The sequence below is a fragment of the Melanotaenia boesemani genome, chromosome 10, assembly GCF_017639745.1.
Source record: "Melanotaenia boesemani isolate fMelBoe1 chromosome 10, fMelBoe1.pri, whole genome shotgun sequence".
NCBI lineage: Eukaryota > Metazoa > Chordata > Actinopteri > Atheriniformes > Melanotaeniidae > Melanotaenia > Melanotaenia boesemani.
This window is the reverse complement of record NC_055691.1, coordinates 23,174,550-23,192,500: the sequence shown is the minus strand read 5'-3', so window position 1 is coordinate 23,192,500 and position 17,951 is coordinate 23,174,550. Positions and strand designations below refer to the sequence as shown.

At 38.8% G+C, this 17,951-nt stretch overlaps 1 protein-coding gene across 4 annotated transcripts in view; it reads left to right on the top strand.

The window, feature by feature from the left end:
* The window catches only part of reln (reelin), a 114,730-nt gene that overhangs the window by 61,926 nt on the left and 34,853 nt on the right, over positions 1-17,951 (top strand). For all 4 annotated transcript variants that reach the window (XM_041996338.1, XM_041996335.1, XM_041996339.1 and 1 more), the window contains exons 4-9: positions 7,040-7,110; positions 14,463-14,495; positions 14,624-14,702; positions 14,819-14,915; positions 16,634-16,685; positions 17,807-17,915. In XM_041996338.1, the coding sequence (XP_041852272.1) occupies positions 7,040-7,110; positions 14,463-14,495; positions 14,624-14,702; positions 14,819-14,915; positions 16,634-16,685; positions 17,807-17,915 (441 nt within the window). The remainder of the gene's footprint in view (positions 1-7,039; positions 7,111-14,462; positions 14,496-14,623; positions 14,703-14,818; positions 14,916-16,633; positions 16,686-17,806; positions 17,916-17,951) is intronic.

Here is a 17,951-nt window from a genome sequence, read left to right as displayed (position 1 = left end):
TGAAGAATAAGTAAAAGTCCAGTGTTACTTTTACTTCCCTCAAAAACTCAAATCCGTCCCATTGGAGGAATATTTCATCAGAAACTGTGAAAGAATAGAAGTCTGAAACTAGCAAATCTGTACCAGATAAGGTCACATCTGTTTTTTAGAATTTTCTTATGACTAAGAGAAGCATCAGTACGGCTCTACATCACAAAAAACAAAACATGGTTTTACCTTGTAGTGGACGTTTTGAGCCATTTTTGACCCACAAAATCCTGTTTTTTAAAGAAATTAAAAATTGCTAAACGTTCTCAACAGTATAGTTGGTTTTCATCATATTTAGGTAATACTATGTTGTTTACCGCTCAAAAACACATTTTAGGGCGCACTAAAACCTCACACTGGCCTGTAGTTGTGTGACAGATTAACTGTAGACATTCAGCCGGGTTATATGAATGATTGGTTCAAAGAAATTGGATTTTGGCATTGTACTTTGCTGAAATATGGGGAGAAAATCTGAGAGGTGATAGTACTCATAAATTTGAAGAACTGTTTTTTTGTCAATAATGTCACCTTAGCTACATATCTGATGCATTCCTTCCATAAAGTTCCAGTTTTCATATATCACACATTCACACATGTATCAGCACTCATTTCACTCACATGTCATATCACATGTTCAGCCTTTCTCAAATTTTTCAAATTGTCAGCTTTTTTAAAATAATCAGTAAATCTGTGACATTTTTCTAATGAAACTAGACCCCTGTTGCTCTTTACCATAAATGTGCTGTCTTGATTGATATTGCTTTATTTCCCATGGGACGGCCCGTGACTCGTATAATTATGTGCATATCCCTTTGTGCACAGACTTTGTGCACACATATATATAGCTGCTACACATCAGTGCTTTGATCAATATTGCCACATTGTCCACATCACCAACATCACATAGTCTCATTATCAGAAGGTCACTGTCCCACCTGCAGGGGCATTGACCACTTTAACAGTTTGAGATGAAATAGAGCATGAAAGTTAAAAAAAAAAAGTACTTGAATTCAAATGCAGCATAATGAGCCGTCACTAAGGGAGCTGCCACAAATGTATTGTCCTAGTCTGACCCTCACTAAAATGCAGAGCATGGCTTTTAAAAAAGCGGTTTTACTTAGATTTCCTGACAATCAAACACTGTTGTTGAGGCTGCTCTTTTACTTCCAAACACATTTACTCCTAAGTATCTACTGTTGTTTTCCTAATCTTTTTAATTATTATCCACTAATGGTGCTCAAGGTCAATTGCTTTTCTCTTTAAGCTGTATTCAGAATAATAACTATGCTTCTTCTGGCTGTATTTGGAGCCATAACTCTCAATGACCCTTTGCTAACAAGCAGGTAATTTGCTGAACAACTCCCAAATCCCTCCTCTGAGGAGCTTCATTAAATTTGCATGTTTTCCAAGAACCCTTTTCAATTAATGAATGTGGGGGCAGAGGGAGGGGTAGGGAGTAATGCAAATCCAGTCAGTCACACCTTTTCAGTCAAAAATCAAGATAACTGCTCAAATCCTTTCTCCTAAGCTTGTGAACAGTTATTTTGCTTGAAAAAAACATAATTTTGCCAGTTTCATTGCCTCATCTTTAACTCTTCAGCCTTCTCTTCTGTTTGCAGTGCCATAATCAAAGCTGGTCTTCAAACAAGGAAGGTAAATCAGATAATTCAGATGCAATATTTTAAGATCAAGGTACAAATCTACCAAATCAGTGCTGGTGACAAGAACTGAATCTCTTAAACCTCTCATTATAATCACTATTACTAAACAAGCTTTGTGAGCTGGAACAGAAAACAAACTTATAATTCAAAATTTGAGGCGACTAGTAGGAGTTTTTTCTGATGAGATATGTATAGTGAGCCATTTTGTTTTTTTGTTTTCCCTCCGAAGTAATTTTCTGTTAGAAGAGAATATAATCAGTCTTGTTTAACAAACGTTGCTTGGGCTGGACTGTGTATTTGCTCCTGTTTTTAAGTAGCAGTAGCCTTATTTAACATTTATATTGCTATAGGGTAAATTGGCTGTCTGGCCTACTGTGTGTGAGTATATAAATATATATTTATGTGTGTGTGAGTGGTTAGCAGGGATCTGTCAAGCTGGTTCCTGGGGGATACTTATGGCCAACAGCAACATGTAATCTAACATGGAGGACATGCTTGGTAATTACCCACTCCCGGCCCTTTTGGGAGCCATTTGAGTGACAGCCTTTCCATTTGCATACATGTTAAAGCTCATATATGGCTTAGAGACCGCATGCGTGTCCACCTTACCTGCTTTTCTAGCTGGCTGACAGCCGATTGTGGTATTTGAAAGACAAGGCCGTGTAACCCTCCACCTCTATTTCCTCTGACTTCCCAACCCTGATCCCCTCCCTTCCTGTTTATCTACCATTCACTCTTAAATCTCATCCTTTTCTTCATCCCTTCAGTCTCTTAGTCTTTTTTTTAACTGACTAATGAGAAGGGAGAGGATGACAGTTTTTTAGAAGATGAATAAGCTCTGATTTGTATCGAGGAGGGAGATATAAGAAAAATATCAGTCAAATTTTAAGGCCCTGAACTGCCCCACACCTCACTCGTCAGAGAAAGTCAAATCAACATTTAGCTGTTGGGTAAATATTTTGCCTGAGTCTGTCCTGCTCTCTGTGTGTTTGTGGTGTGTGGACGTTAATGAGAGGCACACTCTGAGGAACCACTGGAGAGTGACAACAGACAGAAACTGATGTCGTGCTGCACTGATCACACACTCTTCTGCTCAGACTAAATGCCCTTTTCTTTTAATGGCAAACATGCTATTAAGTCAAAAAAGCAGTCATGCACTTACACACTTTAAAGAAAAGATTCCCTTTTCCTTTGAATATCTCTTCTGTTATTTGTCTTGCCTTTTCATCTACTTAGAGGAAAGAAAATATTAACATTGTGTTGCCTCTGGATCTGTCAGTGTTTTGTATTTTGATTTATTTTTTAAATAGCAGAATGGCTACTTTGACTTGAGTACAGGATATGACTTATTCTTACTCTACTTTTAGATTTTATGTTCCTTTCATTCAAACAGTTGCTAAATATGAGCATGTGTGTGTGTTAAATATCTGTGTAAGTCGTGTGGTTTTTGATAGAGCCATCTATCCCCTGGCACCTAGCAAATCTGTTAAGTGAGTTTGAGCTGTTTAGTAAATATTTAAGGGCCTTGTTCCTACATCTCCACCCGTTGTTCGTTACGCGCCATCTTTTATTCATAAATACCAAACTCAAATTAGTTTTCACCAATTCTGAAATATGAGTGTAATTAAGTATGTTTTCTCTCCAGCTTTGCACAGGCACAAGAGGTCTTTATTAATTAATGAGGGTCCTATTCATTATTCATGAGCTGAGATGAACGTGTAAATGCCTTGGCACCCATAAAAGGCCTGAGTCTGCAGGGTGGGTAGAGTTTGGGAGCTGAGAGGCGAAATTCACACGGGGCAGCAGAGAAGGGGAGAGAAATGATGAATAAGGAGAAGAGTCTTTTTGCTTCACTGACGCAAGCCCCCACCATGTTGTCTGCACATACTTAATCTTCTCTCATGGACATATGGAGACTGGGTGTGGCACAGCACACATAAAACTGCTTTGATAGCATCTGTAGAGTTTAATACAGATGTGATCCCAAGTGAACAGGTCAAAGTATGTCAGTGTACACTTGGCCAGAATATGTCTCTGCATGTGTTTCAAATGATCACTTGTGATTGAATCTCTTGTCCTTTCTATGTATGCAAACACTACAAATATTTCACACTTCCCATCAGCAGGAGATACAGTATGTCAGTTGTGTAAGCGGTTCATCTATGTATCAGAACACAGTTGCATTAAGGCTTTTTCTGCAGGGCCCCCTTTTCATTGACAACAGAGCTAATGTCAGAAAGAACTTCTCTAAAGTGTCAACACATGTAAATAAACAATGCTGATATGCCATATGTGTAAAGGGTGATTCCACTTAATTCTTGGGGACATAGACCACATTAGACCAGCTTCTGATTAAAAAAAAAAAAAAAAAAGGTGCAGAACAACATGACAAAGAGGAAGCAAGAGTAAAGTGGTGGAGCAGGGGAGGCGAGGAGACAATGAAATAAAATAAAATGCTACCAGCCAGAATGCAAATTGTGTCACGGACACATTTACTTAATAGATCTACATATTTGTGAATCATAATTTGTTGTTATTCTGTTGTTTGATTAGTTTGTGTTAATAATAAAAAGAAACATTGGCATCAGTTACAGGAAGAGTAATATTTAGAAGTGGTATGTGGCATGATTGATCTGTGTTAATAATAAAACTTCAGTTCCTCTGGTATTTTTTATTGATATGTGACCTTTTCAGATTTGGAATTTTATTTATTTAATTTAATATACGTCCATTAACTATAACGCCATACCAAACAATCATCAAATGAGTTTAACACTACAATTGAAGAAATAGAAGAATATAAGAAATAATTGGGGAATTTTTTTAATTGGGGAATTTTCCAGGGACCCACTAAAAATTCTTACTACTTACTACATTGAACATCACTGCATTACAGTGGGGTGCAGCATTAAAAAGTACATAAAAGAATATGAAGAGAAAAAATTATATTAAGAAATTATTAAAAGGGTGTACAAAAATCATGATAAAATTATCTTCAAATCATGTAAAATAGTCAAATTAAATCAAAACTATTAAAAGCAAGCAACAGTTTAGATAAATTTAAAGATACAGTGCAGATTTCAAGCATAGACACTTGAAGAATTTTATTCAACCTGAATTTAAAAGTGTTCACATTTGGTAAAAATGTTCCAGTTATTTGCAGCATAACAACTAAATGCTGCTTCTTCATGTTTAGTCTGGACTCTGGTCTGGACTAGCTAACCCAAGTCTTTGGATCTAAGCGCTCTGCTAAGTTTATATTCTCTGAACATAACACAGATGTATTCTGGGCCTAAACCATTCTGGGATTTGTAAACTATCCGCTGGGTAATAAAATCTATTCTGTGACTGACTGGAAGCAAATATTAAGATTTTAAAAATGGTGTGATATATTCAGATCTCTTAGTTCTAGTTAAAACTCTAGCAGCAGCGTTCTGGATGAGTTGCCGATATGTAATGCTCTTTTTGGGAAGTCCCATGAAAAGACCATTACAGTAACCAGGTCTACAGGAGGTGGATGTATTGATGAGTTTTTCCTGGTCGTTCTGGGGAGACAAAGCTTTTAATTCTGCTGATGTTTTGGAGCTGGTAAAAAGCTGCCTTAGTGAAAGCTTTGATGTGGCTGTTTAAAGTCAGATCTGAGTCTGTTAACATGCCATTATGAGCCATTTTTATGTTATATGTATATGTAAACATAATGTTTACTTAACTGAGATTATTATTGTTAAACTTCTGTTATATTTGACCCAAAGGGAGCATTTACAATCTGAACAGAAGTGGCCCAAGAACTGACCCCTGTGGGATTACACAAGTCATAGCTTCTCGCTCAGATGCATAGCTGCCAGTCATAACAAAATAACTCCAACCTTCTAAATGATGAAGCAATGTGGCTATACAGTATGTCTCCAACACCAACCAAATACGGTCTGTTGATTAGATCTTTGTGCATCCACGGTACTTTCTAGATGTATTCTCGTGTGTATAGAACCATCTCCTTGTGATCACATCACTGATCGTTTTGATAACTAAAATCTTGTGTAATGTTTATGGATCCTGGAAATGCTTTAAAAACAGAGACACCAGTGTGAAGAACGTGTGTGTGTGTGTGCTGGAATGAGACTAAAAATGAGACCTCTTATTTCCTTTAGTGCTCCTTAAAAGAGCTCCACTCGCTACATGTGGGTGGTACACTTAGCTGTGGGTCTGTATCTATTTAGTAAGAGGTTGTTCAGATTTACAAGCCAGAGATGATGTTAATAATTAATGTCAAACTTTAATTGCAACATTTGAAAAAAGTTTGTGTGCCAGATGAGACAGCTACTCTACTCCCCTTGATGAGTAAACAGTGAGGGTGCAGGCAGTCAGTGAGAAAACACATCACAGCTGTTGTATTTTTCCTCTTTATGTTTTTGACCTCGGCTCCTCTGCAGTTGTTTTCCCTCAGTCGGTTATTTTTACTGGCAAACTAAAGTGTTATTGTCACAAAAAAAGTTTCCTTACTTGGACCTCTAAGCAGACCGTTTTGCTGCTGCCACTAAGGGAAACAAGCTACAAAAAGTTCTTAACTTACATTTTTCCAACAATGCACTTCATGGCCACTCTGAAAACGACTGAAAACGTCTTCTTTAGTCACTCTTGTTTTTTCACTTTACATTATATCAGCTTTATCCTTTCTTTTTCCATTACACTTATTATTCATGTTTACTGTTATTTGTACTGATGGAAAGAGCAGTAGCATAGAAAACATTTTCTTCACTGCATGTCTGTATCACTGTCATTCTGCTTTCACAAACGATCTCTTTCTACATAGCCGCAGTACAGTCTCAGTATCCCTGTAAAAGATCCTGCAGTGCTCCAAACCACTTCTCCCTCTTTTAAAAGATCTCTCCACTTTCAGATGAATAATGCATTTCATGGCCAGAGGAAAGAAATCCATATCCCATTCTGTACATATAGCATGCAACATACAATTAGATTTATACCGACGTTGAAGAATGCAAGGTGGTAGCGCACAGAAGGGTGATGGAGGATATTTGATAACTTGCATTATATGTTATACTATCATTGTTGTATTATTATTACAATCATCTGAGCAGAGTTAGCCTTGTTCACAACTGTCTCTAGACTTTTTGACATTTCTGGCATTAAGATCAACAGTGCATCAGTGTTATGCTTTTTCCGAAAACCCCATCTTATCTGTGAAACACTTGAACACATTTTGGTTTTGTGGGAAATGATGCCAGATTGATCTTCAAACTATATAATAAGGACAACAGGTTAATGTTCCCCTTGGTGGTGTTTGTTTTAATGAGCTTACTCTCCACTTTTTCTGCTCTCATTCTTTCTTCCAGAGCCACAGCAACACATCGAGGACAGATTATTTTCAAGGATGCTCTGGCCCAGCAGCTCTGTGAGCAAGGAGGTAGGTAACAGGAACAACAGTGATACTCGTCTTCCTCAGACATGACATATGCATAATGGATGCTTATAATGCACTCCCAGGTAGATATATTCATACCTGCATGTTAATGCAAACACAGACATACATGCTACACTACCCCCACAACCTCCTCTTTCTCTCTGCCATATGTATGTATTTACTTTGGGAATATGGATGTCAAAAAGAAGCTGACATGCTTCTTCATGACTGTGCCATTGCAGCACCTCCTGGGTTTCTTTCTGCCTAATGATGCAGCCAGAGTTAGAGATATTCTATGTCCTATGTTGCCAGCTTAATTTCAGCTTATGCTAAACTCAGCTCTTTCCCCCCTCTCTCTCTCTCTGCCAGAGATTACACTTTTTTGCCGACACTTCTTACATCTACTTTCTGTGACAGCCTTAAGTAGCTATTGACAGACAGTGCAGTCCCACTCTGCATGCTGAGTCTGTATAACTGCTTGTTTACAGGAGAGAAGCCTCTCTCTTTCTCACTCCAGAACTCCTCCCTTTAGATTAAAATTAGACTTTAATGCTTAAAGTAGAAAAGTAGTTTAAATGCTGTTGTGTTTGTTTTGGGATCATAATAGCAGAGTTGGAGCTGAAGAAAATGTAACATATTATTGTAAACCTTGGTGTAAAGTAGAATTAAAAAGAAATTAATACTATTTTGTTGATCCCAAAGAGTTTATTTAGTTAATTATTTATTTATCACTGTGATTAGCCTCTGAGGACTTTAATAAGCACACTCATAAGTCATTGCAGAGTATTTGGGATGTAGCAGATACCAAGCAGAGAGTGCTCAAAATCATGTCTTCTTCCCTTTTGGAAAAGATGGGGCACAGAGCCCAGTTAGCTCTGGAAGAGCGACAGAGAGGCAGAGTGACAACAAGCCTTCTTTCCTTTGTCTCCTTGCCTGAGAGCTCATCCTCTCACCACCCCTGACACACTGCCCCAGTCTACTCCCCCTGCACATGAAATATCTGCAGCCAACAACAGTCATTTAGTTGTAAAGTGCCAAGGCCCCACAGTATCACACAAACACACAGCTGCTCACAGCAGACAAGCTGGAAAGCAAAGATTTAGACCTTACAAGGCCTTGGAGGAGACAAATTGTAAATGGGAGAGCACAGAGGAAGCAGTGAAGTAATGTAATCTACAGTTATGATGGGTGTAGAGTGAGATAGGACAACAATAAGGAAGCACTGAGCAGGTAGCTGGGGAAGGCAGAGCTATAAATTATAGTAGTCACTAATGACAGTTTTATCCCATTGGTGCAGAAGGACAGAAGGACAAATATTGTGTGGTGAAAAGATGGTGCTGATGAGCAGCTTGAAGGTCATAAACTGCAAGTGATTTGAATGTTGGGTTGTTTTGGATTAATTGTCTAACAAAAATAAACAGAAGAAAAGTGGATGCAATTTTATTTAGGCATTGAGACAGCAAATAAGCTGTCAGCCTTCATGATGCCAAATTACTTAAAATGGAAGCACATCTGAGTCACAAATACGAAATCAAGTTACATTTGATGTCTTAAAAGAGAGAAGCATCATTTCACTCTACCCTGCTGATCTGACCCACCACAGAGTTCATCTTTCTCTTTACAAGCACAAATGGTCAATTTCAAAACAGTTGTGCAGATTTTCAAACAAAGAAAATTAATTTAAATTAAATTAAATTAAATTAAATTAAATTAAATTAAATTAAATTAAATTAAATTAAATTAAATTAAATTAAATTAAATTAATGAAACCATGAAAATTCTAAGGGTTGTATGGAGGGCATAACTTTCATTGTTTATGTCAGGATCAGTCACTGAAACATGGCAGCCCGCTGCTCTCATGCACATCTAGAGATGGGTTAACTGCAGAGCTGAATTTCCCAACCGGGATTCATGATTTTTTGTTTAATTTTAAATGTCTTTAAACATCTTCCTGTTTACAGTTAAACAGTTTTATGTTTTGCATTTGTTCCCTTACTGTACCAAAAACTAACCAAACTGTGATCTTAAAACCAAGGTACATACTGAACTGTGATTTTGCCCCATTGTTACATCCCTAATAGGAAAAAGAGGGACAATTGTGAGTGCAGTTGTTAACATCGTAAAAAATAATATTTTTTACAACACCTGCTCAAAACAAATTTCCACACAAAAAATGTGCTGGAGATCTCATGGTGATCTGATTGCAAATCCTTTCCATGTGTTTTGGTTTTGCCCCATTAATTCAGCAGTGTTGAATTTCTTGTGAAGATACTGATATGAACAATAATGGGGGAATACTGAAGATTATAACTCCCATCTCTTTTGACATTTTATATTTGGGGCTGAGGCCATAGACTGAAAAGGAATACCAATAAATATTTGTTCAATGTTTTATTGAAAACTAATGAAAAAGTGCTACAAGGAAATGGATGACAATAATGTGTATTGATGTAAAATCTTTTGCATTCAGAATACAAATTTACATTTGAAAAAAACAGTTAAATGATCTGATAGATTGATATATAGTTTACATAAATCATAATTGCTGTCTGAGTTTTCTCAACAAAGTTGGACTTAATAGTGCGGGGGTGAGACATGGAGCTGTAAACGCTTCCTTCCTTCTTTCTTTTCTTTCCAAAATCAGCTGCATAGTAGCAAAGAGGGTTCAGGCTGCCCTTACTAGGTACTTCAAATCTGGGCATTAGCATTCAAAGTGAGCTTACAGATATGGAGGCCAGCTCAAGCCACTACTGAAGTTCATATGCTTAAGACTCAAGCTTTGAAGAACTAAAGAACTGAACACTATCTAAAGCTGGGTTATGATCCATGGAGGAAAGGGAGGGAGGGTTAAACAGGGAGTGGAAGGACTGAGGTAAGGACGCAGCTGACATGTAATCAGGACTGATCAGTTAGGGTGAAGACTTGAAGAACAATTAGTAGAGTTGAAGGCAAAATAGTCAAGGAGCAAAAGTAAGAAGGTGTGATTTGGTTTATCATGATAAGAAGATAAAGCAACATTCAAATAAACTCCAATGTAAATACAAGATTTAAGGATAAAGAGAGGAGAGCTATAAGCCTTTAACTCACAGTGGAACGTGTGACATGCAACACTTTGCTTCTCAGCAACATAAAGCCTCCAAAAGCTTTCAAATGCTTGAGCAGGGGCTGGATTTGTGTGTGTGTGTCTGTATGTACGTACATGTGTGTAAAATAATCTGTCTAGCAATGTTAGGGGATGCCTGGTCCCAGACACACAGCTCCCTCCGTGCTCAGAGCTCTTTTCTGCTGTGCCAGCACACTTCTTCACCCCATCCCTTCAATCTGCCTCCAATTCCTTTCTCCACCATCCCTCTAAGTTTGCTTTGATCTACACCCCAAAACTTACTCTATAAATCCTCCACATTTTGTCTTTACTTGTGGATTTAGAAGCTATAAAAAATGAGAGTCTGACAAACAGTCCTGCAACTAAATAAAATGCACGGTGCAACAGAATAGTTTGTGACACTAGTCAGCACAGGCTCCGAGAGGTACTTTATATCATGACATGGCAAAATACAAATTACTGCTACAGTTTTAAATAACAGAGAGCCTCAAACAGACAAGTTGAATGGTGGAACATAAGCATTTTTCTTCTTATACTAAATGACCATGAAAAGACCAAAAGTAAAACTGGGAGGAGTATAGAGGATTTCGAAACAGCGGTAGGTAAGGAAAGGGTGTTCTGGGCTGGAGTCATTGATGGTGAAAAGTGCTGTAGACCGTCCATCAGCTCCATCTTCTGACAGCAGGGCCAGCACTCCCCGCTTTCTGCCCAACATCCCAAGTCTTCTCATTTCCAGCAGAAAATAAATCAGATCTTTATGGGCCTGACCAAGTGCACTGCACCCCAGATGGATTATTAAAGGCACATATAACTCAAAGAGGCCACTGCTCCCTGAGGGATACCCGATCACAGCGCAGCACAGGAGGGACAAGTGGCCCAGCCTCTCCCACCTCCTCACCACCCACCCAGTCTGCCAGCCAGCCTGCTTGCCTGGCTGAATGCCATCCCTCATTGCTCACTAGCAAGAAATCTTGAGACCTTGGTTGTCTTCCTCTCTTGAGTCCTTACTCTCTCCTCCAGCTACCATTTCTTGTCTATCTTTCAACTCCCTTGCTGGTCCTCTGCTCTTCTCCCGTTAAGAAATTTCATATTTTTTCATTTGTTTTTATAGTTGTAGTTGGGATTAATTTTGTTTTAATAAACAAGGGTTAAAGACGTAAGTGGGAAAATATTTGTTGTTGTTAGCCCCATTTCTAACACCATCAAGCCAGGAGATGTTTTGGCATGAAGTTTTCACAAATATAAATTATTTAATTTTAAATAAGGCTTTCTTCAGACTAGGGAAACACAGGTTGCTTTGCAGGTTTGCGTAGAAAAATGTAGTTTTACAATGGATTCTACCTTTGCTTCAAAACACATCTAGAAAAAGGAGCATGAAAATAAAAAATAGCAGTGATTCCTTCCTTGCTTGCTTTCATTCACCCAGGATTATTGTAATGACTCCAGTCAAAGCTCAAAGGCCATGTTTTTGCTGAGTCTTGACAGTCTTACCTCAGAGAACCATCTCTTTCAAGCCACTGTAGAACAAAAAACAACATCCTGCGCCCTGGTGAGTCAGTAATTGCAACCACCAGTTAGACAAGAGCAACTCGACTTCAAATGCGAAGGGTGTGAGTCAGGCGAAGGGGAAAAGAGCAAACAAGAAGAGAACAAGGGAGTGGAAGAGTGGGAGTTTGGTTTACAGGGTGGAGAGAAAAGGGGAGAGAGAAGAGATTAGAGCAGGAAGAGGGGAAGAAGATTTAAGATGACTTGTGCCCTAAACTCTTTGTGCCAAGATGTCTGAGTCTGCCAAAGCTTAGGCTCATTTGTCCGCACTCGTCGCACCCAATCCTGTTCATCAGCACCCATCCGATTCGGGTCTTCATTTAGTTTACTGAAAAGTCCGTCATATTTTTTTTATTTGTGCGCACATGCATGCATGTGCATAGAAGACTGGGTCAGCTGTAGAAGGCAAAGCTGTTGGAGAATGTGTGTATTTCTGTGTGTGTGTGTCCTAGCATGCTTGTGTGTTTAAGCCCTGGCCAGGGAGATACAGGCATTAGCAGAGATGAGCTCCTAATAGAGGAGGCAGTAATTGAAGTCTTTAAGAAAGTGAGAGGGGATTAATCCAAGCAAAATGAGCACCACTGTCTGCTCTTGATGCACAGAGGGTGAGACAGAGAGAGACAGAATGGGTGCAATAGAAGGAATGCAAGAGACAGCAGGAGGGTGTGATGAAGCATAGAGAAAGAAAACTGTAAATGAGGATTTTTTTGGAAGCTTGAAGGGATTATCCACCCAAAAAAAATCTTCTGGACCCTTCTCCAGCCAAATGGCCTCCCTAGAATGACTGAAAGTGATTTAGAAAGCCTTGTTTAATACAGAGACAGAGAAGACTGTAGAAGGAAAATTACCAGCCAAGCAAGAATTAAACTGTATATAAATTTGTGAAGATGGATTATCAGGAACTGACTTTTATGCTTTTTTCAGGTTGAACTTGTTAAATGAGCAATCACTGAACTAAACACACATCTATATAAACTGTAGGTTTCATCATAGCATCACGGCTAAGTGACAATGTTATTTATGAACAATAAACGTTAGTTACAAGCTGAGATTGATGGCCCCTCCTCACATATTTTGAATCAGCAAACACTGAAGGATTAGAGGGGAAGGAAGGGAGACGGAGAGGCAAGGCCCTTTGATCTGCTTTTAATGGGCTTCATCACCAAGCCAGAGCTCCAGCAATCGAGCTGAGCTTCAGGGGCCAGTAGAGCAGCAGCAACAGAAGCAGCCTCACAGGCCACTCAACCAGCTAGCAGTGCCAGACAAGCTGCTAAAACTCCAACTTCTACAGTCAGCATGAGGATTTAAAACCAGTGCATAAATCCATTCTTAGAAGAATTTGGATCCAGTGCTAAAAAAAAAAAAAGGTAGGCCAGCTAATGAAAGTGAGGCTTGAGCTTAAAGTGAAGACATTTGCAGAACCATTATGATAAGAGGAAGAGTCCTTTTTTAGTTAATCCTTCCTCATTTGATTGAGGTTCTTTTGTTTATAAAGGGCCTTAGCTAGACTTTCTCAAATGTTTGAAAAGGTGTCTTAAGTAACTTAGAGCTAAACTTTGAAATGAGTCCGCCCTGTGTTATCTTTGCTTGTGTTATCAGGTGAACAGGCTCATCCTGGATGTAGAAAACTGTGGTAGATTATCCTTCCCTTCATTCTAAAGTTAGGCTGTCTTAAAACATCCCAGCTCTGCAAGGTGCAGTGTTTTAGGTGCAACAGGAGAGAAATAATAATTTGTTCACTAAAGCTGGACCTGGCAGAGATTTAGAATTAGTAAGTATTGCATAGATATCACATAAAATATGGCTATATTGTTCAGATAACACAAACCATAAACTTATCGTCATCTTAATCCTAAATTTATGCTTTGGAAGTTCCTGAGGTTGACTACCACCTGGTTCTGTCCTTTTTGTTCATCTGAATTTAGTTAATGAATTCTCTCTCATTGCTCACACCTTTACTTTTTCTGTGTATATCCACTAACAAAACATATTGTCCACCCAACGAAGCTATCAAATGTCCTCAGTTGGATTTATTAGACTTTAAACATCACTACAACGTATCCGCTGTTTACACCCAAATGCAACCTTCTGGTATTTTTCCAAAATGAGCATGTAGACTAGTTTCTACAAACTGCTTTAATGAATTTAGACCTTTTTTACACACAGTTGATTTATTAAGATCTAACACTCAACCCTCCCCTCCAATCACCTCCCTCTTCTCAGGGCTGTCTTTCCCCTGGGAGAGATTGATGGTTGCGTGTGTTTGTTAGGCAGTGGCCACAGATTACAGCACACAGACGCCTCTAGGGAGGATGGTGGTTAATTGCCATTGAACCATTAATCATAGCAGTGGGCTCTTTCATTACTAAAAAATTACCATCAGTAGGCAGGAGACCGCAGCCTTGGACAACCAGGACACTGAGAAAGTTTGTTTTACTCTACTATGTGATACTGAACCCTTTTCTAAGTTCTCACTAAGTAACAGACACTGGAAAAATTTGTTCATATAGCAAAACTGCTGAATTATGTACTGTATGTGTGGTCTTGACATTTACTTCTATTCACATGTAAACATGTAGGTTTGCACATGAGCTCCTCCAGCTTTTCATTTGACCATAAACTGTGACTTTGTGCAGCTCAGGTCCAGAAATGACCCTGAATTTGATCTGTAGATACACAGATTAATTTTCGGTTCTATTTGTTTCAGCTCCAACTGAGTCCCCTTTGAGACCTAATCTTGGTGAGTCTGCCTTATATTGCATTCTGAAATTCATTTTCTTTCACTATTACGGTTACACAGGTGATTACCCCATAAAGGACCAGGTATCAGATTGTATTTAACTCTGAGCATTTGGTTTATGTGTGTAGTGGAGCTCCATGGGAAACATGCTGTGCTCCGTGACGACTTTGACTCCAACCTCCAAGGAGAATTAGACCCCAGCATATGGTAGGTGAAGATGTTATTAATGTCTTGTAGTCTTGAGATGCATCCACGGTCACTGCAACTGCAGCTCACCCCTTCTTTTTTTACCTTGTTTCTCTTCTTGCTTCTCCTCCCCACAGGTCTGAGTTCAGTAACTGTGATGTTGGAGAGCAGTGTGGTGTGCTGATGCATGGCAGAGCAGTAACATTCTGTGAGCCCTTTGGAGAGCGAGAGCTGGTAACTGCCATGTTTGACCACACTGCAACCACTGTACATTTATATGGCCCATTGGCCATACATCTAAACCAACCACTTAGCGGCCACAACCACATCCACAATGAATTACAGCATCATAGCTGTAACAACTGTAGAATGTCATAGTCATGTATTTCAGTGCTGTAGCACTTTATGCAAAGTCTTATTTAACTCAGTAGGAGATGTTTTATCCAGTTAACAGTATGGAAATGTGTATGGCCTTGTTTTACAAGATGGAAGTGGATTTTGATCAATATTTTGCAATTTGTTATGTTTTTATTATGTATGCTATCGGTAGATAAGGCAAAATCTCTCTTTATGTTAAATGCCAATGAATGAAAGCCAGCTTAGAGAAATATTTGGTCTGTTTGCAGGCCTTTGTGAGGCTAAACAAAGTAGGAAAACAAAGCAAATAAAACAAATATATGCTTTTATTATATGTGAAAACATGTTAAAATACGTTATACTTTAATCATCTGCCAACTGCTTATTCACCATGTTGCTGCATCTGTTTGGCTATTATGCCTTTCTGATCTTTTGCCAGAATAAACTTCTGCAGGAAGCAAGCATTTGTTAGCAACAGGCATAATGTTGCATTTAAATTTCAGACATACTTTAACCTTATGACAGACATAATATTGTACAGTAAAGTCACACAGTTTTTCGTCTGTAGGCTATTTGTCTTGTCCTCTTTTTTTTCTTCAAAGTTGATTTAGTTTTTTGTTTTTTGTTTTTTTTTTTATTTCAGCCCAAGAGATTAAAGCCAGTCCACAGCAAAGAAGGGTTTAGTTTTTCATGATGCAGTGAGACAAAGCAACAGCTTCCCCGATAAGCAGTTGGTTTGTCTGTCGCTGTTCCAGATGTTTGATTCCACTTCCTGGCAGTTCATCTGTCAAGTCCAACCCAGCAGAAGCAGATGCACTTACACTTATTCAAAAATATGCATTCAAGCCATAGAGCAGAGCTATTTGCATTTTACATATTTTATTACTTGGATATTTTCATGATGTAAGGGAACAACATTCTCTACCTACTATTTAAACGCTCCAGATACCACTTTTGTTTATGTTGTTACCTTGCAGCAGTGATACTGAAATGTCTTTAACTACAACTTCAGACATGTTTTAACTTATAAACACTAATCTACTGTATGTTCATTAGTCTGAATATTTAGTTTTTCCACTAAAATACCTCTGGTGTAAGATGCAACAAAATCTTTAGCTCATTTGATGTGCATCATTCTGAACAAGAAAAATAGCTCCACCTTGATCTTTTTCACTAACTGGCTGCAGCTGGTCATCTCTTGGTTCTGCTGAAGTGCGCTCAAGTCTTTAAATTTACTATGTCAATAAACAGCTGATGTGGTCAATTGAAATGATTTGTTGCCAATCTTAGGTGGACCTAGCTCTAGATCACCAGCTGTAACCTGCAATTTTGAAGGATTGGTTTGTTTGTTTGTTTTTTTACCTATGAAACAAAGGTTGTTTTAAAGCCATGTCTTTGTCGCTGGTGCAGACCAGTTTCTAGGTGTAAATGTTCAGCCGTGTATGCTCATTTCTCTCATGATGTCTTCCAGCACATAAAAAACACCATACTGACATGTTAACACACTAGATTTTCACTGAATGCAATTTGTTAGAAGGGAAACACTTGGCATTACTGTTTAGAATAACTCCTGCTGTCTTGTGTATCCTCTCCAGACCACTGTACCTCTCAACACCAGCACTGCCTCTGTGCTGCAGTTCGCCCTGGGTGAGTATTAAATCTCTAGAGGCTTTGCAAACAGACTCTACATTAATACAATTTCTGTGTAACAACTTTATGTGTGAGATTTTTGTAAGTCTTAAATTTTAGTCAATAGCCCTGTATCCCCCTGTCATAGGCAGTACAGTTGGTCCCTCTTTCATCTTAAGAAAATAGTCATATTTTGCTCCATTATATGTCAGTATACCAATACACAATATTTATGCTTCTTTCTCTGTCTCACTATCCCCTCTCTCTCTCTCTCTCTCTCTCTCTTGCTGTCACAATAATGAATGATTTACAATATGCTTGAGAGACACTGAGAAGGCCGTGGCACAGGTTTTAGAGATGTTGTATTTTTCATGTCCATTACATGCATCTGCCAGTTCTCATGGGAACAAGGCACAAAGGAAATAAGAGTACATAATGTAGAGCAATCCCTCCACCCCCCACCCTCAACCCCTTCTGTCTGGCTGCACTCTTGTTTGAAGGTCATTAAAATGAGTTTGTGTTATGTTGCAGTATTTTATGTATGGAACAGTTTAGTAGATTGATGTATTAAAGTGGCACTAAATTAATGCATGCTGTACTCAGTGGGGATGGACCCTACACCCTGTCACATGTTGTGGGAAAAGGGAAGGTGCAAATGTGAATGTAGGGGGTTACTTTCTTCCTCCATTAGCAGCCTTTAACCCCCATCTCCTCCCACAGCACCCACACAACAGCACATTTTAAAAACGTCTGATCCCACACTCACCAAAATGCAGAGTATGGGTGTACACATACAGATAGTTTCCAGCTGTAGTTGGCTGTTCACGGTCACTTCTACTGCCGCTGCATCTGTTCAGCTTTATTACACAGATTCTTGATGTGTCTGAGTCCATTTAGAGTCTTGATCCTTTAAGTGTTGTTACTTATAATAACATCATAACACACTTTTACAATTAATTTCCTACTTGGAGGAGACAACATGTGAGTAATCAGTTGTAAGGCGTCACCATGCTGAGTCTGGCTTTCTCTCTGGGTATAAAGGATACCATTGACCACTGATAAAATTCAACTGATAAAACAGGAAACTAAGTGATTTGCACTTGAAATACATCTGTCCTTTTTGTGTTCTTGTTTCCTAGGCTCAGGCTCCTGTCGGTTCAGTTACTCAGACCCCAGCATCACTGTGTCATACAGCCTAAGTGGTAACGCTAACACCTCAGATGACTGGATCACACTGGAGAAGATCAGGTCTCTCTCTCTCTTCTGCTTCCTTTGGCCTCATCC